Here is a 27552-nt window from a genome sequence, read left to right on the forward strand (position 1 = left end):
TCAGTGAGTGCCTGGCTCCTGGCTCCTGGGGATCAAAGGGCAGCACTTTCAGCCTCTTCTAGGGCCTGCTTCCTGTTCAGGAGAGAAAACAGAAAGAACCCCACCCCGCCCCCGGCAGGAAATGGTCCTCTTCCCCCAGCGCCTTTTCCCTTTTCTGCTGGCCCTGGCTGGTGAGGAAAGGCCCACGGGGGTGGGTGGCAGTGTGGATCCCGGTGGCTGGGTCTTGCCCACTTCCTCCTCTCCCGCTCAGGGCACAGGAAGGGACATGGGCCTCTTTGCCGTGACAGCAAACCCCACCTCTCCAGCATGGTTAGCTTAGGTTTGGCAACAGGGGACATGACATGTTCGGTGCCCATATTTATTACCCCCTGCTGGGCTCATGGGCCTGTCTCTCCCCTCCTCTCAGCCCCCAGGGCTTGTGGCATCCACTGGGTCCCAGCACCATGGCCCCAGGGGTCCCTCAGACTGGGCCACAACAAGAGAGAAGTCCTTTAGTGCAGCTGCCCACTCCGGGGCAGGGAGCCCTTCTATCAATTGAATTTTTTTTTTCTATCAATTGAATTTAACTCCTCTTTGGTGCCAGGCCCCTGATCCGAGCCCAGCCTCTCCGTACTCACCTCTGAACACAGGGAACTCGCCACGGCCCGCATGCTAGAACAGTTCTGAGAGGGCCTCCTCCTGCAGAAAGCAGGCCCTGGTGCCAAGATTTCATGTAAAACTGCCATCAAGGGCAGGTGTCTCAAATGCCACCTCAACTTGTGAAGATTCAAAAATATATGCTACTGTGTTTTTAATAACCTTTTCCACCAGATTTAATATAAATTGGCTGGTTATAGAAGGTTTAGAAATTAAGTATCAAAAATAAGATTACCTATAATTTCACTACCTAGAGCAGGACTAGGGGAATGATAAAAGGATTTATTATTTGTTGTGTTCATACCTATCTCTGGGTAAACAACCACCAGTCAGTTGTCTGAACTTCATCCCTTACGGCAGAACCCAGCTGGCAAAGCCCCCCTCTCCAGGGCATACCTTCAAGTATTTCAATTATAACTAACCTTTACTGAGCTCCAGATGAACTCACCGAATTCTCCTGATGGCTCTATGAGACATCTAATTTATAGATGGAGAAACCGAGGCTCAGAGAGGGCAATTAACTTCCCCAAGGTTGCACAGCCAGTAAGAGGCAGAGCAGAGATTTGAATTCATCCGGTGCCAGAACTGAAGTCTCCTCCAGATTTGACATGCACCATCCCTTTTCCTTCCCCTCAAAGGAGCTGGATTCCAGACCATTCAGCAGTTCCAGTGTTCATTCATTCATTCTTTCTCACGTTCATTCATTTATTAAGTCACTCAAGTGACTTAATATCAATATTCCCGAGCTCAGGTTCGGTGCCAGGGGTAGGCTGATCCTGTCTGTCCCCCACACTGCGTGCCCACATCTGCCACACTCTCAGGACGCCAGCCCGAGAACCTGAACTCCATTTATTACAAAAGACTGGGTTTATCACATTGTGCTATGAACAGCCACAGCCCCCGCCCAACCCCTAGGGCCCAGAGAGGCAGCCTGGGTGGAGGCCCCAACAGCCCTCCTTTGACACCCGCTCCCCCTGCAAGAAGGTCGTGGGTGGGGGCACCTAGAGTGGGACTCAGAGTGGTCCTGTGTCTATAAAACCAAATGGGTCCAAGGACCCCAGGCATACATATATATATATATATATATACATATATATATATATATATATATATATATATATATATATATAAAAACATAGGCCATGGCTTCCCTTTCACAGAGTGTAGGTAAGGTGGGACCACCGATGCCCACTGTGGGGGAGAAGGAAGTCATCTGTGGCAGGGACCGTGGTCTGCTCCCAGAGCGAGCACAGGTAGCTGCATCAGTTCAAGTGGCGGGTCAGCCTGGGCGCCCGGGGGCCCGGGCTGCTGGCCAGTCCTGCCCAGCCCTGGGAGCTCTAGGCCACCTGGATCTGCAGGTCCTCATCCTCGTCCAGGTCGCTGGCTCCGTCCCCCGCCTCCTCGGCGCCAAAGCGAGCACTGCGGATCTTTCCAAAGAGGGGGGCGTTCTGCTGCTGCCTTCGGAGCCTGTGGGGTGGGGTGACAGGCGGGTCAGGGATGAGCCTGATGGCTGGTGCTGACAGCAGCTAAGCCGCCCCTAGCGCTTCCCTGCTGCCAGGCACCAGATGGGCCTTTTACAAACATTACCTCACCTCACTTCATCCTCCCGGAAGCCCCTGAAATGAGGGAGGTGCTTCTGTCACCCCCATTTTACAGACAAGGAAACTGAGGCACAAAGCAGTTGAGTAATGTGCCCAAAGTCCCATGGACAGCAGCGAGAGGTGCTGGGCCCTGAGCTGGATGGCTGGCTATGGAGTGGGCCAGGGGCTCAGAGAGGCGAAGCAGCAGGCTCAAGGTCATGCTGCTGGGATCCAAACCCAAGCCAGGCTCCAGAGCCCACAGGCAGAGAGTTTGGGGGTGCGGGTTCTGAGTCCCCCACGTCCTCAATGTCAGTGAGAAAGCGCTCCACCCTAGTTCTTCCCCACAGTAAAATTCCTAAAGCCAAAATTTACCAGGCAAACTTCCCTCTAAGAAGAGCTGGTGGCGGAAATGCCCATCCCCCCTTTCCCTTGGCTCCCCTGCACCCCACCCCCAGCGGAGTAGCCGCCCAGGCTGCATCTTACTGGAAGGCATGAATTATTAACACGGCAGGGAGGGGCACAGGCGGGGGCCTCCATTACCGCACTGTGATTTAGTGAGCTGTCCCCTGAACATTAAAGCACGAAAAGTTGGGAAATAAAATGAGGCAGCGATCCCGGGCAGCCCCGCCCTCCCTGATGGAAGCACTTGAGAGGCTGGGCAGAGCCTGCCTGCCCACTCTGGGAGTTTATGGCTCCCAGAGAATGTGGCCAAGACTGCGGGAGAGCCCTGAGGCTAGGCGGCCTTTGGAGGGGTGTGTGCTGGGTGGGGCCGGGGTGGCGGGGGGGGGTGCGGTGGGGTGGTGGGGCAGAGCTGGCCAGACACTGAGCCTCACTTGGGCTCATGCCTGGGCCCCTGAACAACACTTTACAGGCAGCATCCCAGGCAGCTGGGGAAACTGAGGCTCGGCTGGCCAGGTCACACAGCTGACAGGTCTGCCTCCAAAGCTTGTACTCTAAGCCACAGAAACTCAGCACACATAGTACATGCTCTGTAAATGAGGGCTCAGGCGGCAGATGGCGGGGGGCAGTGATCTGGCTGTGTAGCTGTGGAAGGACTTACCCTCTCGTGCCTTAGTTTCCGCGTCTGCCAGCCCCTTAGGAAAAAAATCTCTCCCTTTCCTTCCCTCACAGGAGCATGATTCTTATAGCACAATATCTGACCCAAACACAAAAGCTCCACTACTATTTAGCATTTATTATGTGCCAGGTACTTTTATAAGCATAGATCAGCTCATTTAATTCCCACAACCGAGAGGTAATAAAAACTGTTATCAGCCCCATTCTACAGATGAGCAAACTGACCAAGAGAGGTCAAGTAAGTGGCCCTAAATGACACGGCTACTAAGTGCAGAGCCAGAATTCCCAGCCACCCAGGCAGCCTGCTGCAGAGCCTGGGCTCTGTCTATTCCATGAAATAAGAGGACGCAGGTACGGGCCTGCCCCAGGCGCGGCACAGGAAGACTCAGTCTCAGGTGGGGGCCTCTGAAATGGGGAGGGGCTTGGACTAGATATTATCTGTCATCTCATGTCTCTGAGGGGAGTAGGGGGAGAGAGCCATTCACAGGGTGTTGTGATGGAGAGGGAGGCAGCAGAGGGATGCAAAGTGTGCTGGATGGGTCCCCCAGACCTTCTGGTCCTCCCTCACTGAGGCTGATGGGTCCTGGCTACAGATGAGGGGTCGGGGCTACCATCAGGGCCGGGGCTCCTCCGTGGTTCCCTGCCCTCCAGTCCTTCAGGATCACCCAGCCTGCTTGTTCTTCTTATCAAAGACTCCCCAGACCCACCGTCCCTCCCTGCTGCCCCACATTGGGCCTGACCTCTTTGGCCGCCCCTCCTATCCTCTGGACACTCGACACAATTCCAAGGCTCCCAGCTGGTCTTACTTCCTGCACTCCCTTCCCTGGTTTCCTGGCCCTGGCCCTTCCTGCCTGGAGGGGACAGGATTCTGGCCCCAGGACGTCCAGATCTCTTCCTTCTCTGTCTTCCCCACTAGCCCCACTCAGGGCTCCTACCCTGACCCCCGACCCTTGGCTTCCCTCGGCTGGAAGCACTTCTGCCCTGTTTCTGAGCCCCAGCCAGGAGTCCTCCCCCGGAGGGGCTGCACGCCGGGCCCACCTGGACTGCACGTGCTCCAGCTGCACTTGCAGGTTCTCGCTTTGCTCCGTCTGCTCGTCCAGTGACCGCTGCAGCTTACGCGCCTGGTTGTGGGCCTCGTCCAACTGGGGGGTGAGCAGGGCCAAGAGCGTGGGAGTCACCCAGGGCTGCGCCAGCCTCTGCCCCGCCATCTGCTTGGGACCAGCCACTCCTGCTGTTCCTCTGTGGGAATGACCTTCCCCAAGAGCAATTCCTGTAGCTCCTTTGAGGCCTACCTCCTCCAGGGAAACATCCCTTTCACTTCTCTTCTTTCCTGTTGCCCCTCCCTTCCAAATCTACCCATCCTCTAACGCCCCAAGCTACTGACCCACCCATCAACCTACCTACCCTATGAATCTGTCCATCTGATCACTCATCCATGGAAATATCCTTCTGCTCATGGAGATACCCACCACTCACCGTTCGTTAATCTCTTCAGACACCCATTCACCCTACCCTTGTGTCCTTCCATCCTTCTGTCCTTTCCCTCTCCATTCCTTCTCCCACCCACTGACCAGGTCAGCTGTCTGTCCATCTTTCCACTATCCACTCAGTCATCCATCTTTCCATATATCCATCCATCCAACCAATCACCCATCAGACATCTGTTGTTACATCTCATCCATCTATCCTCTCTCCCTCTCCCATCCATCTGTCCACCTATTCCCTCATCCATCTGTTCATCCATCCATGGAGTTATCCTTCTGTCCTTCTATTTAACCAACTCCATATCCACCCACTCATCCATCCATTAATCTGTTCAACCACTTATCCACCTTGTCTGTCCATTTTTCTTCCCATCCTCCTACCCACACACCATCTGTCACCCACCCACCTGCTCTATCCTGGGTCCCTCTTGAGAGTCAGGCTTGTGCCAGGGGACCCAGCACGGACCGACACGGGAAGGCCCTGCAGCCCCACTCCCACCTCCCCCAGCTGAGGTCTGCAGGCTGTGCTTTGGGCCCCAGCAGGCGCTCACCTCGTCCTCAGCCTGGGCCAGCTCCTTCTTGAGCTCCTCCACCCGCAGCCGCAGCTTCTTCACCTCTGCCTCGTGCTGTTCCACCCGCCGGTTGGCGTGTGCCAGCTCCGCCACCTTCTCCTGGAATTGCTTCTTCAGCTTGCTGTGCACGTGCTTGAGGTCTGCCAGCTCCTGCAGGGGAGCAGAGATTGGGGGAGGGCTCGTGCGAGGGGGTTCCATGGGGTCAGGCAGTTCTAGGGATGCCGGTGTCTCTCTTGCCCGGAATCTCTCCACCTGCTGTCTAAAATACCAGTACTAGAGCTGGCTGAGCAGCTGGAGGCTACAGGTGCCGTCTAGTGAGGTGAGAAGGCATGCGGGGCAATGAGGGAAGAGGTGGGTGGAACTGGTGGCTCCATTCTGGACATGTAACTCTGGGGCGCCTGCGGGAGATGACATGGAGGTGTCCAGCAGCCTACTTGAGCTGAGTCATGTTTTCTGGGGAGGGGTGAAGTCGGGATTCTTTGGTGTGTAAATGGCATTAAAGCTCTGGGTCTGGAGATGAGCTAAGATGGGGAGTGGGTGTCGGAAGAAAAGAGATCAGAAGCCAGAGTGGCTGGGAAGGGGATGAGCAGCCAGGAGAGGAGCTGCCCACCCCTGAGCTCTGTGATTTCTCTGAGCCTCAGTTTTCCCATCCATGAAATGGGGACAGGAACTACCTAAAGGTCTCTTGAATCCATCCTCTTTGTTCCATCTCCACCAACCTGAGCCTGGTCCTGGCCGCCATCATCTCCCGCTGCCCCAGGAAACGGCGACAGACTGCCCACCGGCTTGCCTTCCTATCTGCCTTCCACACAGCAGCCAGTGAGCGCTGAGAACCACAACCTGCTTGCACCTACCTCTTACTCTTCAAAGGTGGCCCCGAGCTCCTGCCTCACCTACCACGTCCTTCTTGCCCACCGCCCTCTAGGCACAACGGCCACCCTGCTCCTCCAAAGTTCCATGTCCCTGTCACCATGGGACGTTCATTCACAGTATTTCCGAATTCTCTCCTGGAATCAGTTCACTACCAGTCAACTCCTGCTTTCGCTTGAGACCTGGGCTCAAACGTCACTGCCTCAGGGAAGTCTCCCCATGACCTGGGCCTAAGCCAGGTCCCCTGGTATTCCCTCTTCCCTCTTCCTGCCCAGCCACGGAGCTGTGTGACCAGCGTGAGTGTGTGAGGGAGGGAAAACACCTGCATCCCCCTGAGCCACCAGCTCCACGAGGGGAGGCCACGTCCCTCCTGTCCGTTCACTGCTATGTCCCCAGCACCTAGAACAAGGCTTACACACGGTGCTCAGTAAACATTTGAGCAGTTAATACAAGGGCTGTTGAGAGGATTAAGTGATATCATGGACAAAAAGCACCGGCACAGGGCCTGGCCCACAGTGGTGCCCCATAAACGCAGCTACTATGATATCACTTAGCCTGGCCCACAGCAGGCGCCCGGCAGGAGCCGCGGCTGTGGCGACGACGACCTCTGTCCGTAGTTGTTACTTCAATGGTCCCTGGCCCCCTGCGGGTTGGAGCTGGACACCCAGGAGGCCCTCTGCCCCAGCCCTGGCCGCGCCGCCCACTGCCCCACCTTGTTCTTCTCGAAGAGTGCGGCCTGGCTGGCCCGCAGGTCGCAGTCCAGTGCGCTGGCTGTCTGCCGCCGCCGCCGGGCCAGCGCCTCCTCCAGGTCCCCGACCTGTGCCCGCAGCTTCTTGTTCTCACGCTCTAGGCCCAGCTTCTCTGTCTCCAGCCGCTCACGGCGACCCCACTCGGCTGCGTTCTCCGCCTGCAGCCGCTCCATCTGCAACAGGGCAGGACAGGGGGAAGGGTCCACAGGGAGGGGGCGCGGAAGGCCAGAGCTGGAGGCTCCCCCTCCCCACCTTCTCCTGCAGCCGTTTTTTTTGGCTCCAGGAAGCAGGTCCAGCTGCAGCGGCTATAATTAACCCGGGCTTATTTCACGGTGTGCAGGATGTGAGGGTGCTTCTAGTCTCTGTGTGGGAGAGAGGCCCACCCCCTGCAGACTGGAGCACCCTCGGGGTGTGGCTGGTTCCCCCTTAGTGTACAGGCCTGGTTCCTGCCCTCTTCTTCGTGAATGACTGACGGTGGCAGGGCCCCTGGTCCCCCGAGCCCCAGGCGCTCCCAGTGGCCTCACCTCGCCCCTCAGCTCCGCCATCTTCCTGTCCATGCTGGAGCGTGCACCCAGCTCGTCCTCCAGGTCTTCGGACATGCGGCCCAGCTCGTCCTGGTGGGCCTCCTTCAGGATGCTGAGCTGCACGACAGAGCACAGCCTGGTGAGGTGAGGACCACCAGCCCCGGTGGGTGGGCACTGGTCATAAGGGCTCAGCAAGGAGCCTGAGGTGGTGCCCAAATGGGCCACCGGGTAACTAGAACAGACCCCAAATTTGACCACTTCTGCCTCTTCTGACATCTCTCACCTCCTACCTCATTACCATCTAGCCTCCCCGTGTCCACTCTTGCCCCTCATCTCCCCAGTCAACCCATTTTCCACCACAACAGCCCAGGAGGAGCTTTTGAAAAAGATAAACCGGGCTTCCCTGGTGGCATAGTGGTTGAGAGTCTGCCTGCCGATGCAGGGGACGTGGGTTCGTGCCCCGGTCCGGGGAGATCCCACATGCCGCGGAGCGGCTGGGCCCGTGAGCCATGGCCGCTGAGCCTGCGCGTCCGGAGCCTGTGCTCCGCAACGGGAGAGGCCACAACAGTGAGAGGCCCGCGTCCCGCAAAAAAAAAAAATAAATAAGAAAAAATAAACCCAGGAGAATTCCCTAGCGGTCCAGCGGTTAGGACTCGGCGCTTCCACTGCAGGGGGCTCCGATTCAATCCCCAGTTGGGGAATTAAGATCCTGCAAGCTATGCAGCGTGGCCAAAAAATAAATAAAAATAAAAAAGATAAACCCAATCATATCTCCATTCCCAGGTTCCTTAAGATAAAAACTGACGGATTTCCCTGGTGGCGCAGTGGTTAAGAATCTGCCTGCCAATGCAGGGGACATCGGTTCGAGCCCTGGTCCGGGAAGATCCCACATGCCGCAACTACTGAACCCACATGCCACAACTACTGAGCCTGCGCTCTAGAGCCCGCCAGCCACAACTACTGAAGCCCGTGCACCTAAAGACCGCGCTCTGCAACAAGAGAAACCACTGCAATGAGAAGCCCGCGCACCGCAATGAAGAGTAGCCCCGACTCACCACAACTAGAGAAAGCCCGTGCGCAGCAACGAAGACCCAATGCAGCCAAAATAAATAAATAAATAATAAAATTTAAAAAAAAAAAGATAAAAACTGACCCCTCCCTATGGTCCCGTAGAGCCCTGCACGATTGGACCCCTACCTGTCTCCCCTCAACCACATCTCCCACCTCTCTCCCTTGAGCTCTCTGTGCTCTGGGCACCTCGGCCTCCTCCCTAGTCCTCAAATACACAAGTTCCTATCCACTGCAGGCTTCACACGTGTGGTTCCCTCTGCCTGGTGCCCCCGTTCCGAGGTATCTTGAAGGGCTGACTTTTCTCATTCTCAGGTCTTGGCCTAAATGCTCCCTCCTCAGGGAGGCCTCTCCTGTCCTCCCTGCCTAGAAGGGGTACTTCTCCACACACACGCCCGTCCCCCAAGAATGTGAGCTCAGGAGGACAGACAGCGTGTCTGTCTGCCCGCCTTCGTATCCCTGTATGGCCTGGGCCCAGGACAGTGAACACTGGCTGAACGCACCCAGTGGATCTGAATCCGGGTCTGCCTGTGGGTGTGGGGTTGGTCACATGAGAAGCACCTGGGGTGCTTTTAAAATAGTGCACATTCAGTGTTGTATAGCAGGGAAAACGGCCAGATGAATGCTCTTTGCGACGGCATGGATGAGCCTTAAGTATGGAATGTTGAGGGAAGAGAGCCTGATACAAATGAGAATCTTTATAATTATGTATCTGTAAATCTGCACAGTTGTGTCTTACTTTTCTTCAAAAGATTACACAATTTGAAAAGATGAAAAAGACAGATTCTTGGACCCAGCCCCCAAAGATGCTGACTCAGGAGGATGAGGGTGACGTCTGGGAAGCTCTATTTTAGGAGATTCCTTAAAGAGATTCTACTTAAAGACAGGTTTTCCAGGACAGTTTCAGGCTCTGAGGTCTGTGAACCTCACGCCTTCTGGAAAAGTAGGGATCCAGCCCAGCTTTCCGTGGGTGGCTGCGCCCCCTGGTGGCCATCAGGGCCTGCACAGGAAGCAGTAAGGGAAGCCCAGCCTGACCGCCCTGCCTGCCCTGAGTCCCCAGAATGCAGTGGTGGAATCCCCTCTCTGCCAGCTGGAGCTTCAATTTCCTCATTTGTAAGATGGGGACATCAGGACCCAGATTTCTTGACTGCTGTGAGGCTCCAGCGAGATTTTGCACCCACTATGTGCCCAGTGAACGTCCAGACTCCTCCCCTTCACCTTGATCTACAAGGCCTATGGGATTTAGCTCCCCTTGCAATCTCATCTGTCACTATCCTCCAGCCACACTGGCCTCTATTTCCTGAACACACTAGGCTTGTTCTGGCCTCAGGACCTTTGCATTTGCTGTACCTTCTGCCAGGAACTTTGCCCCTATCTCCTCTCAAGGGTGGCTTCTTCTAATCACTTTAGCTCTGCCTCAAGTGTCACCCTCTTAGAGAAGCCTTTCTTTCAATGACCCACCACCTCATTTCTCTGATCGTGTTTTGACTCTTTCACAGCTTCTGAATTTATCTACCTGCTTACTGTTGGTCTCCCTCACCACGGCCCCCCCTAAGGTGAGCTCCTAAAGGTAAGGACATTGCCTGCCCCAGTACTCAGAACACTGCATGGCACATGGCTGGTGCTTGACAGTGAATGAGTGAATGCCCTTCTTTCTTCCATTCCCTCTGCTGAAATTCGACAGTGCAGCACTGCTTCCTCCAGGAAGCCCCTGTGGTCTCCAGGACTCACTTGCTTGAGCATCTCCTGCTTGGTCTTGCTCAGCTCCTCATACTTGATCTTCCACTGGCTGAGCTCCCCCTCCAGCTTCTCAATGTTCCTGCTCAGTGCCATTTTATCCCTGGGGAGGGGAGAGGGAGGGATAAATGGGGGTGAGTCCACTGGGGCCCTCCGCTGAGTCCTCCTAGGTAGTCTGCACCTGTCAATCCCATGTCCAAAGTGCTTGCCTCTGCATTCAAGGCCCTGGCGCCCCACCCTGCGGCAGGAACCCTGGTTTTGCATTTCTTCTGGAGCTCCACCCTCTGCACAGCTACAGGTGCCCAGCTCCCAGTGTGGAGTGACCGGGCCTCCAGGGCACTGGGCCCTGGGCTCATCTGCCAAGTGAGACCCCCATTTCTTCCTATCTGTTTTATGTAGGCTTGGTTTGAACACACAGCTTTGCAGTTGGAAAAGCTGGAAAACACTGTCCAGTGACTCTCTGAAGGACGGGTCCCGTCTTGTCATCAGCACTGGGTGGCAGTCCCATGTGTTCTCGTGACCCCCACCCTGCACTCTGTCCTGGACGTGAAGGAGGCGCTGTGGGTAACAAGCATGGTATCTGGCCCCAGCACACAGTGCTTTACGACCAACCCCACACCGTGCTGGTCTCCCATTCTGAAAGTCTAGTATTTCTTTACATTTCAGTTTGTACAATAGGTTGGTTCTTGTTTGTTTTGCTTAAAAAGAAAGGTATTGTCTCATAGTTCTGGAGGCGCCAAGTCTAAGACCAAGGTGTTGGCAGGGTTGGTTCCACGTGAGGGGTGTGAGAGGAAATCTGTTCTATGCCTCTCCCCTGGCTTCTGGCGGTTTGCTGACAATGTCTGGTGTTCCTTGGCTTACGGAAGCATCACCCTTATCTCTGCCTCTATCTTCACAAGGGCATTATGTTGATTTTTAAAAGACTTCTGTGTGTAGTTAAGTTAAACTATCTTTGTATTTAATTTCTGGACAGAAAAGAGGGTGTTACAAAATATTTATCATAATCGGGCTTGTGCCCCGATCAAGGTAACTGGTGACCTCCGCGTCCTAAATCCACTGGTCAGTGCTCAGTCCTCTTCCTACTTGACTAGCTGATCACTCCCTCCTCCGTGACACAGTTTCTCCTGCTTTCTCTGCCCCCCACTGGCTCACTTCTCCTGTCTCCTTTGCTGTTTCCCTCTTCTAAACTTGGTCAGCTTCAGGGCCCCATCCTCTGCCACCTCCCTATCCACTCTCACCCCAGCTCACGGCTTTCAGTATCATCTATTTGCCAATGACTCTTGCGTTTTTACCTCCAGCCCAGACCCGTCTCACAAACTCCAGATTCATTCATGTCCCCAGCTGCCTCCGTGCCATCTCAAACTCAACACGTCCAAAGCCAAATTCCCAGCTGCAACCCCCCAATCTCCCTATCCCTTCTTCCCTGCTTTTATTTTTGCCCACGGCACTCTCCCCCCATGAAGGCAGGGATTTCTGGTCTTACCGATGGCTGTATCCTCACTGCTGAGCAGAGCCTGACCCCGATGCCCAACACGTATCATTTGAATTAATAATAATAATATAAAAAACCTCACACTGTGTCCTTGGGCAGAGCACCACTGTTCTGAAGTCCCAAGACTGAAACAGTACCATTCCCTATCTATCCTGTTGAGATTCAGTGAAGCTCACCTTCTGAGACACGGATTTTCACTCTGTGATTCTGAGGACGCCCTGGAGTGGCCTGGCCCGGCCCCCGGCCCCTGCCTGCCTCCCGGGACTTACTCTCGCTCCTTGAGCAGCACCTTCTGGGACTCATCCAGCCGTAGCCGCAGGGCAGTCAACTTGGAGGCATCCTCCTCGATGGTGGCGGTGTCCTCCCAGGGCAGTCGGCTACGCTCCTGGCGGCCTGAGCTGCCCCGTGAGGCCCCGGCCCCTACGCTGCGTGCCTCCCAGCAGCCCTCGGGCTCCTCTGGCCTGCTCTTCAGCAGGCCCTCCACCAGCTCCAGCTCCTGTGGGGTCCAAGGCGGAGGCTGGGTCAGTGGTCGCTGAGCCCTCACCCTCTTGGCCTTCATCGTGGCCTCTCCTAGGCCCAGGGTCTGGCATCAGCTTGGTGGGTAACCTTGGGCAAGTCACACAGTGCTTCTGGATCCCAGTTTCCTCTTCTGCTGCCTGCTTCTCCACCCCTGGAGAGGGAGGGACACACCCTCTCCCTGCACTGCCTAGAAGCGCACACAGAGTCAGCCACTAAGGTTCCCTGAATCCTGGAAGAGTCCCCAGAATAGGTGGTAGGCTCCCTGTCAGTGGAAGTATGCAAACATTTGGTGGGACACTGGTGTGAAGGTATGTAGAAGCAGGGATTCCTACAAAGAATAAAGACTAGATTCCCTCAAAAGGAATTCCCACTCGAAGATCCCGTTTTTCAGGTGCAAACACCTGCAACATGATAAGTGAAGTGGCAAAAGATGCAGAGGAAGGTGGGTGGCCTCTGCGAGCAGAACCAGCTCCCAGATAGGAAGCAGTGAGGGATTATTAACTCAACTCTGAGGCCTCTTCCTCCCTGCCAGGCTCCCCTTCCCCTCTGCCCTTGTCTGCCCCCTGGCCTGCCTCTGACTACAGACCCAAGACGCCCATGGCCTCTGTTACAGCCTGGCTTTTCCCACAGCCTTTCCAGATGAGTCTGGGCCAGCCCCTTCCCTGATTGGCCCTTGGTTTCCCTATCTAGACTGGGACAGTGGCCCTGAGGCCCCCCTGAGGAGTGAGATTCTACTCCTCTTGTATCTCAGACTGTCTGGGTGGGGGCCTCTGATGCCACCTGGTCCAAAGCTCCAATTCACAAATGAGGAAACAGGGAGGGAAGAAGGGACTTGCTGTGGGTCACAGAGGACAGGGCTGGGCTGGAGAGCAAACTCAGACTGCAACTCCAGAGCTCCCACCGCTGGTACCTGCCACCCCGTCGACTGTGACTCATAACCAGAAGAAGGAGAGAACAGGAATAGTGCCGTGAGGCTGGCTGGTATACAGGGGCTCTCATTCCCTGCCCCGAAGAAAAGCAATGAACCCCAACTGCAAACACCATGCAGGCCTGGGGAAGAGGGGCTTCAGCCACCAGGAGGCAGCAGTGCCCACCCCAGCCCACAGGCAGGAGAGGAGAGGGGGCAGCCAAGAATCTTAGCTAGAGGAGCTGGCCTGCCTGGGGACGGAGCTGGGAGCGACCTTAGGCTGGACTCTGTCCCTAGATGGCCTTCTGGTGACAGGCCTGCTGGTTCAGGGGAGGCTGCCCTCCACACACACCATTAATATTCCAGATGTACTGATTACTATCACCATGGGCTCTGGAGTTCACCTGGGGGCAACTCCCAGTGACTCTAGTCACCAGCTGGGAGCCATTGGTACTTAACTTCTCAACGCCTCAGTGTTCCCGTCTGTAAAGGAAATACTTCCTGGGGTTGCTCTGAGAATTAAGCAGACAATGCACGTGCAGAGCCTAGCGCCCTGCGGAGGTGCCCATCGAACCATGGATGCCATTTCCCAAACTCACCAGGCACTCTCAGCCTCTAGGTTTTTGCACAGAATTTCCATCACCTGGAATGCATTCCTGCACTTTTCACAGCCAATTCCTCCGCATCCTCCTAGTCTCAGCTTAAATGGACTGCTTCCAGAAAAGCTTCTGTGCAGCCCCCTCCTCAAAGCCTGGATCTGGGACCTCCTCTGTGCTCCCACTGCCCGGATAACCCCCCACCCCTCAGCTTTGATTGACACCTCTTATAAATGTCTCCCCCTTCCCCTAAATTCAAATTGAACGAATGAATGGATTCAGCTCTGCTACTAATGGATGTCTTCCAGGTAAGTGCTTAGAACCTGCTCCTGCTCTAAGAGGATGATTTCTTGGTTCTGTTGACTACTCAGGTGTGGGAGTGGAGGGACCACCAGAACCGGGGACTCTCTGCCCTGCGGGCGGTCTCTGGAAGGGAGGTAACCTGGGGCCCTGCAGTGCAGAGCCTGACCCCCTGAAGGAGCGAAACCTCCCTGCGGGCCCGGCCCTTACTACCCCTCTTTCTAAGCCAGGGGGCCACCTCTTCTGCCCGAGTCAATCAGCCCCTCCCACTTCTAAAATCCAGCGCGAAGGCCCTGCCCAGCAGCCCCGCCCCCCCGCCGCGCACCTGGGGCAGCCCCGCCCCCCCGCCGCGCACCTGGCTGCCCGTGGGTCTCTCCGACCCGACGTCGCGCACTGGCTCCTGCTCCCTCTCTGGCTCGGTCTCGGGACCGTCAGGCGTCCTGTCCATGACCCCCCGGGCGCCCCGCAGCCGCGCCAGCTCGCGGCCCCGCGCCTCGCACTCGCCCTGCGCCTCCTGGCGCTCGCGCCGCGCGCCCGCCAGCTCCTTGGTGAGCGCGTCGAGACGCTGGCGCAGCTGGCGCACCTCCTCGCGCGCGCGGTTGCGCTCGGCGCGCACCTTGCTCCATTTCTCGCGCCAGTTGGCCGTGCAGTCCGACCACCAGCGCATGGTCTTCTCCATCTGCGCCGCCCGCGCGCGCGCCTCCTCCAACTCCCGCAGCCGCAGCTCCTCACGGCTCTCCCAGTCCCCGTCGGCCAGCAGCGCGGGCGCCGGCGGCAGCGGCAGAGCAGGAGGCGGACCGGGCGAGGGCGTGCCGCTCGGCGGCGTGGGCGGCAGCGAGTCAGCCGGCCCCATGCGCTCGGGCGACGGGCTGCCCAAGATGGTCAGGAGGCTGCCTTTGGACAGCTGCGGGGACTCGGCCAGCCGGGGGCTCGGCCCGTGGCTCATGGTGTGGCCGCGGGGGCGGGCAGGCTCTCGGGCCCTGGGCTGGAACTCCCAGACTCAGAGGCGGCGCGGGGCGAGCGCGGCGGACGCGATACCACTGTGCATGATGGCCACTGCTACCCGCTGCTCTCCCGGCCACGGGGCGGGGGATGCCTCCTCCAACCTGTGGGAGAACACAACCATTATTAGGAGGTGGCTACCATCCGTCCATATCCTTAAGCTCAGCCATGGGAAGGGAGTAACCGGCAGAGGGAACAGCATGGGCAAAGGTGGGAGGAGTGAAAATGGTCACCTCCAGAAGCCCCAGTGAGGCTGGAATGGTGAGCAAGGGCCTTCAACCGCTTCCTCACTGGCCTCCAGACTCCCCCCTTGAGTGCCTTCACCCTGCAGCAGCTGCAGCTGATCTGAAACCTTGATCTGCTGTCCCTGACCTTCAGGTCCCATCTCACACAGTGAATGGCTTATACTATTCTCTCTCCACCCGGAATGCTGCATGCTTCCATGCTGGCCGTGCCGCCAGGAGTCCCCTCCCAGCCTCTTCCTGCACTGGGCCAACGCTTCTCATCCTTAAAACTTATCTGAGATATCACCTTCTTCAAGAAGTTTCCCCGGACCCCCTCAGGCCAGGTGGTCAGCCCCAGCCCATGTCTCCACTAGCCAACCTCACTGTACCACTTATCTGTGTCCCTGTGTGCCCCCCATCCTAACCCCAGGCTGTGAGTTTGCTGAGGGCAGGGGCTGGCTCCTGGTCTTTGTCCCAGCACTGATGACAATGACAGTGACATTTATGGAGGCCCAGGCACCGTGGCTATGTGAACTATCCTCTCAGCAGACTTGGGGGAAATTATAGACATTTACTGAAGAGGAAAGGGGGGCTCAGCAAAGTTAAGCCCTGGAGTTAATCCAGATACAGCACCCAGAAGTCCAAACGCAAACACTGGGGCAGGTCTGGTGAACACCTGCACGCACTGGTGGTACGACAGAAATAAGCCGGTGTCTAGATGGTGGCGGTGCGGTGTGGTGAGGTGCCCCCCATGCCTGCCGCCGAGCTCTGCTGTTCACGGGCCACGTCCCCTTTAAAATAAGTGAGACACATGCCCCTCTCTATCCCAAACCTGCCACACTCTCCCTCCATGTGGCTCTGTGCTGACCCCCAGGAGCAGCCCCTCGGGGCATCTCGTACTTCCTTCCCCATTCAGCTGGGCCTGTCCCACAGATCCTCACCCTGGCCCCTAAGGCCCTGCCCTGATTGCCATCTCTTCCTTTTTTCAGGGACCCACCAGGGCACTGCTGGTGGGGCTCTCAGCAATCCGGAACAGTGTCCCAACACTGTCTGGCCAACGCTCTGTGTCCCCTCTTCATCCTCCTCTGGCCTCTAAGCCCCTCACTCTTGGCAGGTGATCTAATGTCAGTTTGCAGTGAAAAGAGAAGCTGTCAGGCTGGCACTCCCTCCCTGTCCTGCCCCAAGCCCCACGGCCCCCTCCTCTCTGCCCCTAAGAGGACAGAGGGGCTCTCCCTCCTTGGGTCAAAGTCCTCCCACATCCAGCTTCTCCCACCCCTGCCAATGATGCCTCTCCAGGGGGCCTTCCCCACCTGCTAAAGTCTCTCCTGGCACTTTCACCTCACTTCTCTGTCTCCTCCCGTTCACGGCCCATCCAGAGGGGTCCACACTTGCTGTCTCCACCCTGTCCACCTCCCTCTCTTTCTCTCATCAGGCCTTGCCAGGCTGGCTTCCCGCTCTCCCGCCCTACCCACTGGGCACATCCTAGCCCTCACAGGTGTGCCCTCTCTAGCTCTGGGCACCTTCCATCCCTCCCTTCTTGCATCGCTCTCTCCCAGGGCGTTCTCCGGGTTTTCCTCCTCTTCTCCAGCTGTTCCCCATCACCTTCCCTGGAGTGCTGGTGTCATCCAGTCCTTGCCCCCTTCTCCTCTCTAGCTGCCCCTGCCTGAGCCATCTCGCCATGTCCTCAATAACCCTGAATCTCTCTCTCCACCCCAGGCTGCCCTCCAGAATCGCCCAAACCACCAGCATGTCCCTCAGACAACTCAGACTTAGCTTGGTCGGATGGGATTCACCGTCTCCACTCTCCCCACTACTGGATCCTCCTTCTGGATGTCCCCTCTGGGAGAAGAGCATTTCCTTACTCCTTCACGCTGTGGGAACATCCTGGAATCTGCTTTCCCCCCACCTCCAAGTCATGTCAGTCTGTCTGCCACACATCACGTGGATCTGTCCAACTTGTTCCTCCTCAGCCACTAACCTGTCAAGGCCACCACCATCATCTCCCACCTGGGAGACTGCAGCCACCGCCCTCCCTGCCCCATCCCCCTGCCCCCTTTTGCCTCCTTCAAATCCATTCTCAAGAGCAGCAGCCAGAGTGAGTTTTTAAAAACACAAACCTGGGACTTTTCTGATGGCGCACTGGTTAGGAATCCGCTGCCAATGCAGGGGACGCAGGTTCGAGCCCTGGTCTGGGAAGATCCCACATGCTGTGGAGCAACTAAGCCTGTGAGCCACAACTACTGAGCCCACGTGCCGCAACTACTGAAGCCTGCGCGCCTAGAGCCCGTGCTCCGCGACAAGGGAAGCCACCGCAATGAGAAGCCTGTGCAGCAACGAAGACCCAACGCAGCCAAAAATAAATAAATAAATTTATATTAAAACAATTAAAACACAAACGTGATCATGCCAGTGGCCACAACCTTTGTCATTACCAATAGCTGTGACCTCTCTCAAGAGTCAGTTCCAAGCTCACTCCCTCTAGGGATCCAACACCAAAAATTCTTCAATCTCCAAAGGAGCTACAGCCTACCGATCGCCCCGCCTGTTCACTGTCCCCACTGCCCACCCTGTCCCTTCTCTCCTTGCTACGTGCCATGGTCGCAACCTCGTCCTCACAAACGCCCTGAGTGCCCCAGCTGTCTCACCTGTTCTTGTCTCTCAGGCAACGCCAACCCTGGTCGCCTCCACCGCTCTGCCTGCTCCTGCCCTCACCCGTATAACCGGGCATCGCAGGTTTTACACCACTGTGTGGACCAGTGTCAGTTTCAATTCATGACCATCAGTGTCACAGTTCCTCAGCGTTGATCAGTGATCCCACTACATTTCTCTAGTGCATTTGCTGTTTGTTTACTGTCTGCCTTCACCAGGCACCAGCTCTGGGCCCAGCTCTGTCACCAACCTCATGTAAACCACTGCCCCATGTACTGGGCCTCAGTTTCTCCGCCTGTAGAACTGGGGTGAGAGGTGAGGGAGGCCAGCGCTTCTAGATCAAGGAGTCTTTCAGATTCACCTGGACACTTGCTTAAAATGCAGTTCCTGGGCCTCACCCCCCAGAAAATCATGTTCAGTAAGTGTGGGGCTGGGAATCTGCATTTTAATCATCCAAGTTCGGGACATATGAGTAACTGGTGATGCCTTGTCAGCACCCATAGTTCCAGACACACAAACATGCATGTATCAACCCCAGTAACAACTGCACAAAGTTATGTACACAGACACAGCCGTACAGACCTAGGTTCCCGGTCCCTGTGCACCCCTGACTCCCCACGGGATCCCTGGAAGGCTGAGTGCCCGCTGTGACTCAGTCTCTCCAACTGTGCAATGAGGTGGCTGGCCTAGATTCCATGTGCATTCACAGACATGTGCACACCCAGACACACATCTGCAGACACACAAGCAATCCCATACATGTAAATATAGATACAGAGACACGGGCAGACACATACACACTCAGAAACGGCCCCATATGCACACACAACTATATGTATGCACAGAGAGACGCTCCCTTGTAGATACAGAGTTACAGACGCACCTGAAGACATATACATGCCCACAAAGATGGATACACAGAGACATGCAAAGATACATATTCATCCCTACGACAAGCATATACACACGAACACATACACGGACACGCACAGTCCTCCTCGCCCCATTTTCCTGGCCCAGCTCCACATGGAGAAGCTCTTGGAAAAGAAAAACAATGTGAGAGCCTACGGGGGAGGGGAAGGAGGCAGGAAACCCGAGTGCCAGCCCGGCAGGCAGCCCAGGCAGCCCCACCAGAGCTGTGCTGGGAATGGGGTACGGGGGGGTGGTGAGGAGGGGGTGCTCAGGGCCGGGCCCCTGTCTGCTGGGCCCGTCCTGCAGCCCCTAAACTGAGGGGGGGGGGGCCACTGCCACATTCTCTCTGACACTCTGGGAGCTGCCAGGCCTGGCACAGGGCTTGGCAGGGAGGGGTGGCCCAGTCCTTCCAGGAATCCCAAGCCTGTCGCGCAGGGGCAGGGCAGGCGCCACCCTGGCCCCTAATGGCTTCCAGGCGCCCACACTAAAGGCAGGGGTGGGCTCAAGACTCAGCTCCTGTTCCACTCCCCAGGAGCCTGGCCCAGCCCCTCCCGGGGGCTGGTGGCGGGGAGCAGTGGGGACAGAGGGGCTCTGAACAGCCCTCTCACCTTCCCTCCTGCAGGCCCAGGGTCCCCTGAAGGGTGTGTGTGTACGCACATGTAAAGGCACGGGGGTGGGAGCCCAAGGTCGGTTTTCTGGAGAAGCCTACCCCCCAGCACACCAGGAGCCCAGCACACACATTCAAGGGCAGCCAGACTCTGCCCAGCAACGCCTCCCCTCACCCCTACCCCCACCCCACTCACATAACACAGCCTTGGGGACATGGACGGACACACACACACACACACACACACACACACACACACACCCCAAGCCCTGGTAACGTACACACTCACCGAGAGTCGATGCCACACAGAGGTTCAGCTTGCAGTTGTAGAGACAGGCTCCAGCTGCCCTACCCCACCTGGCTCAGCTCCTTCTTCCCCAGGGTTGTGCAGGTATGTGTGGGGTGGCCTCCTGATTTCTGCAGGGTGTCACCACCTCCCAAGGATTAGGTGGAGGAGGGACCAGCCTCCACAGGCCCAGAGAGCCTTTCCCACCCACCCTCCCCTCTCTTGCCTCCCACCAGCCAGACGGGTCTATTCCTGCTTGAATCCTCAGGGTTTCTGCCCAGGCTGTTCCCCCACTTGGGATGCCCCCCTCAGCCTCTAAAACCCCACCCACGCTTCAAGCTCAGTTCTACCACCTCCAGGAAACACCTTGGCCTCCCCAGCCTCACTGTCTGCCCGGGAGCAGAGCCCCATAACCTTCCGCAGCCAGACCTGGCCAGCTGCCCTCTCTCTTCTTGCAGTCCAGGCTTCCCCCAACCCAGGTAGGACATTTGCGCCACCCAGAGCCACTAAGACAGGCCCTGCATACAAGATTTACTCCAAGTTGACTGGTGGGGTGGAGAGCAGAAGGCTGAACCATGACTTCACATCCCCTGAGCTGGGCAGAGGGGCCACGTGGGACTCAGAGCCCCTGAACCCCATCCCTGCAGCCATCCTCACTGCTCCAGGCAGCGGCTGGCCACTCATAGGACAGAAACCATAATGTTTTGATCCGATATTTGCCTCAGGCTAGGCCCTCACCAGCCCTGTCTACACAAAGTGACCAGTGGTTCCTGCTGCTCATGGACCTGTTTGGAATGTTTGTTTCTCCTTTCTTTCTCCAGCAGCAAACTCCTACGCATCCTTTAAGACCTACTTTGGGATACCTCTCCTCGGGGTAGCCTTCCCTGACCTTGTACACAGAGTATGTTAGTGCTCCCAAAGCACTGGCACCTCCCTGTTCTGCAGCAATTGCCACACTGTGAAGTCCACAAGGGCATCTTGGTCTCGCTGGCTGTCAGCACAGGGCCCAGAGGCTGCATAAATGCTTCCCAGGTTGATGGATGGAAAATGAACAGTTAAGGGCTGCCTATAGCCTGGGAGGGTTGAGCCATCCTAAGGATCAGGAGTCACTTTGTGGCCAGGCTCTGAGCCAGGTAGGTGTCAGAGTCTGTCTGAGGCCAAGGTCACAGTGAGAGGTCATCTCATGGCCAGGTCAAGGATCAGGCATCTTATCTGAGGAAGCCTGACTCACAGGGGGACAACTTTGTGTTTCGTCCTTAGCATGTTTAGATGACTCATATCTAGTGAGAAGAGTAAGCAATGCTGAGGCCTAGATGGGGCTCAGTTTAGGGGATTGGGGCTGGTGCGCCTGGTGGCCCTACTCTTCCCTCTAGCTCAGAAACCCTCTATGTTTTCCCAGAACCTTTCAGGTGGGGCTCTAGGGCTGGCGTGTGGCCACAGGCCTGGCTGTGGGCAGGGAGCAGAGCCCGGCAGGAAACCACAAAGGACGGCCTGATTGGATAAGTGCAGGGTCCAAGGCTGGTCAGCCCACAAACTGTGGGCGCCTGTCCCTCTGACCTGCTGCCCACGCTCCAGTCACTGGACCTCCAGGAGAGGACTGAGAAGGAGGGAGGGAGCCTGCAGGTTGAACCGGAGCCCGAGGGGGTGGCCACCCCTGGCCTGTTCCCAGGTACCCCCATCTCATATCGAGGAGCCACAGATATCCTAAATCACCGATCAGAACTCCCTTCTTTATAAATGGGCCAACTGAGACCCAGAGGTACAGCTACTGGTCCACATCCACATAGAGGACCAGCAGCAAAGTAGGGCTGGGGGTGGGGTGCTAGAATGCTGGGACGGGATGCCTCCCCTCTTGGGTCGTGATCACCTGAGGGGCAAGATGCCCCTGGGACCACCTACACAATGGGGTCCTCAGTCATCAGGCCAAGTGGCCAAACATAGCTGGCAGAGGATGGGAGCCTTCCATGGGGGCGGACCCCTGCCCCGGGCCTCTGAGCAACTCCTTGAACTATTCACTCTTGTACAGCAGACTTCCCACGAGTCTCATCTCTGCCTCTGTTATGATGTGTGCTATCTGCAAGTCCGTGCCCTCTCTGAGGCTGTTTCCTTACTTGTAGGATGGGGAGAGGCAGTAACAAGATACCTAAAAGCTTTGTCCAACAAGTGGGAAAAATCTGCGCCAATACGAACTAATCCAAGCTCCACAACAGCCCTACATAACCGACACTTAAGACAGAAAAACTGAAGCCCCGGATGGGGAACGGGCTTGCCGAACACCAGTCGTTCGTACAATCAGAACGGTGGGTCAACCGAGGCCCACTCCCTTCTCCTAGCACTGAGCCGTCGTTCCACCTGCCCCAACTCCTTCCAGAAATTCCCCTTCTGTCCTCCCACGACCGCGAGCCGCCTTAGACCTCTCTTCCTTGCCCCCTCCCCAGCCTCCCAGCTCACCCGAGCGGCGGGCTAAGGGAGGAGGGTCTCCCGGCCCCTCGAGACGCGGTCCCGCCCACCCCACCATGCGGTCCCTTATTGGCAGCCGCCGCAGGCCTGGGGCAGTGGCGCCGCTCTCCGATTGGCCCGCGCCGCCCGTCCATCCCGCACTCGCCATGGTGACCACGTTGGGTCCCCCGGGAGAGTTCCAAATTCCGCCCCCGCCCGCTGGCGCCCCCCTCCCGTGCGGCCCCGGCCCAGTGCATTCCGAGGGCGGCCCTGCCTTACCCCCAACTCCCGCAGCCCCTTCACTCCCGAGGCCCGGGCCCCAGGAGGTGGGGGAACCCGGGGAGGGGGCTAGGAAGTTCTGCTCCGAGTCTGGTGGTTGCTGCGGATGCGAGAGCCCCGGCTGCTCTCCTCTACTCCAACACGCCCCCAACTTAACCCCTTCCCTCCCGCGGAAAGTTCGCGGCCTGGAGGGAGTTCCCGGGACGCCGTGGCTTTCGGTCTCCTGCATTGGCGGCCCCGCTCACCTCGGCCGGGGACCCGCGGGCTCCGGACGTCCGACCCGCCGCGGATGGGCGGAGCGGGCACGGGGCTTGCTGCGGCCGCCGCCGGGAGGGCCGAGGGAGGGCCGCGGAGTCTCCTCCTCCCTCCCGGGGGGAGGGGAGGGAGAGGAGTCGGCGGGGCGGGGGCGGTGGGGCCCTGGCGGGTTGCGGACTGGCTCTGACCCTGGCCGTCCTAGTTGGTGGGGTGGGGGACCCAAACCTAACTTTGGGGCGAGGGGCGCGGGCCGAGCCGGCGGGATCAGCACAGAGCGTGCCGGACCCCGACATAGGCCCCACCCCAGCATGGGGGCCGAGAGTAGGGGAGAAGGAAGTTATGGTCTGGGGGCGCCCGCGGGGCTCGGCTTTCCCGCCTCAGGTTTCTCCTTGCGCCAGTGACATACTAGGCGCCCAGCAGCTGAAGTCGGCACCGGCTGTCCCGGGCTCAGCACGTGGAGCGTGTTTACCAAGTGTTCACTTTTGTTACCTGCGTTCTTCCCAGTGCCAGCTCTGCCACCGAGTGGACGTGGAGCAGCAAGTCCCTGCCCCTCATCGGGCCTCAGTTTTCCCTTTGTACAACAGAAGGGTTGGCCTGAGTAACCTCGTGCGTGTTGAGAAGTGTGATGGGGCACTTGGCCCGCCGGGCGGAGGTTTTCTCTGCTGTGCCAGGATACTTCCTACGAAGGGTAGGGCCGCAGCTGACGGGTAGGTCCCGGGCAATTACCTTCTGGGGCCCTTGCGTGTGCCCTGCCACTTTGGGACTTCCTCCCTTGGGAGTGGGTGTCTTCGGTTTTGGCGAGATGGGGAGGCGGGCGCCTGGCGGTCCTGTTCTTACCACATCCTGTCCTCTGGAAGGCCACTGAGGTGAATCTGTCTAAAAAGAGGACCAGAAGTTCAGAGAGGTATATTGCTGTATTGGGACTTTACATGGGAAAAGAAACTAAAAATGAAGAAGATAAATTAGTTTGAACCGGTAATTAGCAGTAGAGACACATCTCTTTTTATTGCCCTTCACAAGATGTTTTGTTTTAACAAATTGAAGGTTTGTGGCAACCCTGTCTAGAGCAAGTCTGTTGGCACCAATGGCATGTGCTTAATTCGAGTCTCTGTGTCACCGTTTGATAACCCTCAAAATATTTCAGACCTTCCACCAGCAAAAAGGTTATGACTTGCTGAAAGCTCAGATGATGGTTAGCATTTTTTAGCAATAAAGATTTTTAAGTTAAAAAGGTTTTTTTAGACATAATGCTATCGAACACTTACTAGACTACAGTATAGTGTAAACGTAACTTTTACATGCACTGGGAAACCAAAAAATTCGTGTGACTCGACTTACTGCAATATTTGATTTACTGTGGTGACTTGGAACCGAACCTGAAATATCTCCAAGGTATGCCTGTATTTAGATCATGGTTGCAATCATGCATGCATCAGAATGAGCAAAGTATTGGCTCTTTGCAGCAAGAGGATCAGTTTTTGCAGAAGTATTTGGGGTTTCACTCCCAAGGCTCACTATGAATCCTGTGATAGTCAAACAGTTCTCCCTGGAAGTTCTTGGTCATTTCTCTTACAGAAGTTCTCTTCCTCTGTGGTCAGCTGCTGCTGCATTTCCACGGCATCACTTCCATCAACTTCATGAAATCTCACGCTTTTTGCAAGATCTGCAGTTTCACTCATAACCATTTGCTTTGTATTTGCGTGGTTAAATGTTAATAGCATCTGACAGTCAGCTAGGGCTGATTTGGGTGGGGATATGTGGTGGTTGAGAGGGAACTAACCTGTAAATGTTGCAGTGGCTGGCCTTTGCTTACTGTGTGTCCTTTGGACCTGAGAGATTGAGATATTGAGTACTCAGAGCACTGGAACATCCCCATTTTAAACTCGGGGAAATGCTCATTGAGGCTCTTGGCTCAGGCTTACCCAGAGTTTCACAGCCAGTAAGGACAGCCATGACCAAGAGTCTAGAGTTCTTGACCAGAGTTTTCTGGAGGTGGGGATACAGATAGTGAAGGAGGAGGAGGCTGAGTTGATGACGAACCTAAGCCCCAATTATAACATCATCACAATAGGGCTCTCTCTCAAGAAAAGAAACAAATATACTGTCCTGGGGTGTCTCTTGCAGGGGGTGAGGTGAGGAGAACTGCCCGCTCATAGACCCTAGCTGTGTGTTGACCATAGGCTTGGGAGTTCACATGAATTAACTCAGTCTTATAGCCCTCCTATGAGCTGGGTGTTGTTACCACCATCTCACAGTGAGAAATGTGATCCTCAGATCAGAAGCCCGGTGACAGACTCAGGTCACACGGCTGGGAGGTCTCAGAGCCCAGATCTGACTTTCAGTTTTCCCATTCTCATTCCTTTTGCTAAAACCACGCCTCCTGGCAGTCTTCTGGTTGCAGCGCTAATCTGGTGTCAGCCTCCCAGTGGCCCCTGAGGGGTTTCTTTCCCCGATTTAGCACAGGAGGGTTTTGATTGAGGCTTGTGTTAGTATTTCCCACACTTCCGCAGTTCTCTGGCCTGTGTCTCTGCCGCCACTTTTTGCCATCAACATATAGCACTCGTGCTATTATTTACTTAGTGTTTTTCTTTAAATCATTTCACTTTTTTCAGGACAGACATGTATTTTAGGCTAAATAGGAAATCTGTTATCAGGTGCTGTAACTAGAAGAAAGTCATAAAAATAAACGTCATGTAAATAAACAACATCATCAGTCTAGCTAGAAACTTTCTGTTAAAAAGGGATACAATTTGTACACCCATGTTCATAGGAGCATTATTCATAATACCCAGAAGGTAGAAGCAACCCCAGTGTCTGTTGGTGGATGAATGGATAAACAAAATGTGCTCTATACAGTCAAAGGAATATTTATTCAGCCTTAAGAAGAAAGGAAATTCTGACATATGCTACAGCATGGATTGACCATAAGGACATCATGTTAAGTGAAACAAGCCAGTCACAAAAGGACAAATATTGTATGATTCCGTTTAAATGAGGTTCCTAGAGCCAAACAGAGACAGAAAGTAGAGTGGTGGTTACTAGGGGCTGTAGGGAGTGGGGAATGGGGAGTTAGCGTTTAATGGGTGCAGCGTTTCAGTTTCTGGAGGTGGAAAAGCTCTGAAGATGAAAGGTGGCCATGGTTGCAATATGAATGTACTTAATGCCACTGAACCGTATACTTAAAAATGGCTAAAATGGTAAATTTCTTGCATATTTTGCCACAATAAAAAAATCACTAAAAATCAGGTGTCTTGTTTTCTATGTCCAATAGAAGGTTGAAGAATGAAAATCAAAAGGACAGAAGGCAGTGGCAGAAAGAGGTTAGAGACAATTTAGTTCTAAATGGGCACTTCTGGTTGCCACCGGGATTGAGAAAGACTGAAAAGTAAATGACTTTTTCATGGTGTGACTCAGTAGTTTATCTAAAGGCCTGTCCGGGGTGCCACTTACTGCCCTCTCACAGATCACCGGGGGAGCAGCCCCCAGGTGGAGAGACACTTCACTAGGGCTGGGGTGTGGCTCTCCCAGGCTGGGAGTGGGAAGTGGCTTGCCTTCCTCCCTGCCAGGGGGACTGAACAAGGACCTGACACACCTCCTAAAGCGGAAGCATCTGGAATGTTTTATAGGGGAATTGGAGTCAGGAAGGGCTTCCCAGAGTAGGCAGGACTGGGCCCTAAGGGATGGAGAGGAGCTAGCGTGCCACCCAGGTATGTGTGTGTCAGAGCAGGAACAGAGCAGGGAGATGGGGATGAACATGGCAAGCACATCCCGAACTGGCTGGAAGTAGAAGTTGGATGGGGCTAGACCATGAAGACAATGGGAGCCACTGCTGGCTTTTGAGCTGGGGAGTGTCTTGGCAGTGAGTTCCAGGATCTGGAGGGCAGGGTTATGTAACTGGCACCCCCAATTGAGGCGGTGCATAGTAAGGCTAGCACAGATCCAGGATGGAAAATAGAGGGGCTTTTGGGGTGAGCAGGGCTTCCTCCTGGGCCCTGAGAGCAGCTGCTGGTATTGTAACCCTAGAGGTGGCCAGGAGACCTTGGAAAGGAAGGAAGGGCCTAGAGGTCAAGGGCTTCATCATGGCCACGGAAAACCAAAGTGTGGAGGAGGGCAAGAGTTTGTCCAAGTCACCCAGCAGGAGTGTGGCCGAGGGGTCAGGGCACAGACACACGGGTGTCCCTGCAAAGTCTTTGCACTGCAGCTGGGGTGGGCCTGCGCCTCCCCTAAATCTCCCTGCCCTGCAAGGAGCAGCTCCCCTCCTTCCCCGCACAGAGGCCACCTGAGCTACCTGTGGGCTGTGCTTGAGCAGATACAGCAAGGCCTCCAGTGTTGGGGCAGAGAAGAGGGAGACCATGTTGGGACCTGCTTCTTTCTCCCTGTTGCTGCATCCCCATCACAGCCCTGGGGGTAGAAAAGCACATTCTTGAGTCAGAATTTTCCCAGGGAGTCTGGCTGGGGCCCTGGCAAGAGAGAGCACCCTGTCTCCCCACCAACACACACAGACACTTCCCCCTGTTGCTTAGGGTTCTGTGGACGAGGTGACTGATGTAGGACAGGCTGGTCCAGACCCCTGGCTCAAGGAGAAGCTGGCCGGCCTTCCAGCCTCACAGTTGTGGCCATGTTTTCTGAGCTCTGCTCCCAGTGAGCCCTTTCTCCAAAGGGCTCTGCACTGGGTAACTCTTGTCCTCCCAAGGCCTCAGGCACCCCATCTGTGAAAACTGAGGGCTTCACGGAGCACTTCCGGTGACTCTGCAGCATTACCCTTGATAAGCCCCACACCACCCCATG

General features: G+C 56.0%; 1 protein-coding gene across 1 annotated transcript; it reads right to left on the minus strand.

The window, feature by feature from the left end:
- Positions 1-1469: 1469 nt before the first annotated feature.
- CCDC102A (coiled-coil domain containing 102A) lies at positions 1470-22815 on the minus strand. The gene is made up of 9 exons (XM_065899223.1): positions 22755-22815; positions 14467-15217; positions 12059-12285; positions 10292-10400; positions 7493-7609; positions 6932-7141; positions 5329-5499; positions 4332-4435; positions 1470-2103 (listed from the first exon to the last, which is right to left on the minus strand). Exons 2-9 carry the CDS (start codon positions 15055-15057, stop codon positions 1974-1976), a joined length of 1659 nt encoding a protein of 552 aa, XP_065755295.1. The 5' UTR covers positions 15058-15217; positions 22755-22815; the 3' UTR covers positions 1470-1973.
- Positions 22816-27552: the final 4737 nt, after the last annotated feature.

The sequence above is a fragment of the Phocoena phocoena genome, chromosome 20 (assembly GCF_963924675.1).
Source record: "Phocoena phocoena chromosome 20, mPhoPho1.1, whole genome shotgun sequence".
Lineage (NCBI taxonomy): Eukaryota > Metazoa > Chordata > Mammalia > Artiodactyla > Phocoenidae > Phocoena > Phocoena phocoena.

Coding starts and splice junctions, on each gene's coding strand:
- CCDC102A (XM_065899223.1), bottom strand. CDS start 15,057: ATGAGCCACGGGCCGAGCCCCCGGCTGGCCGAGTCCCCGCAGCTGTCC. Junction 7,610..10,291: donor AGCAGGAGATGCTCAAGCAA/GTGAGTCCTGGA, acceptor TCTGTCGTGCAG/CTCAGCATCCTGAAGGAGGC. Junction 7,142..7,492: donor TGGCGGAGCTGAGGGGCGAG/GTGAGGCCACTG, acceptor GCCCTGTTGCAG/ATGGAGCGGCTGCAGGCGGA.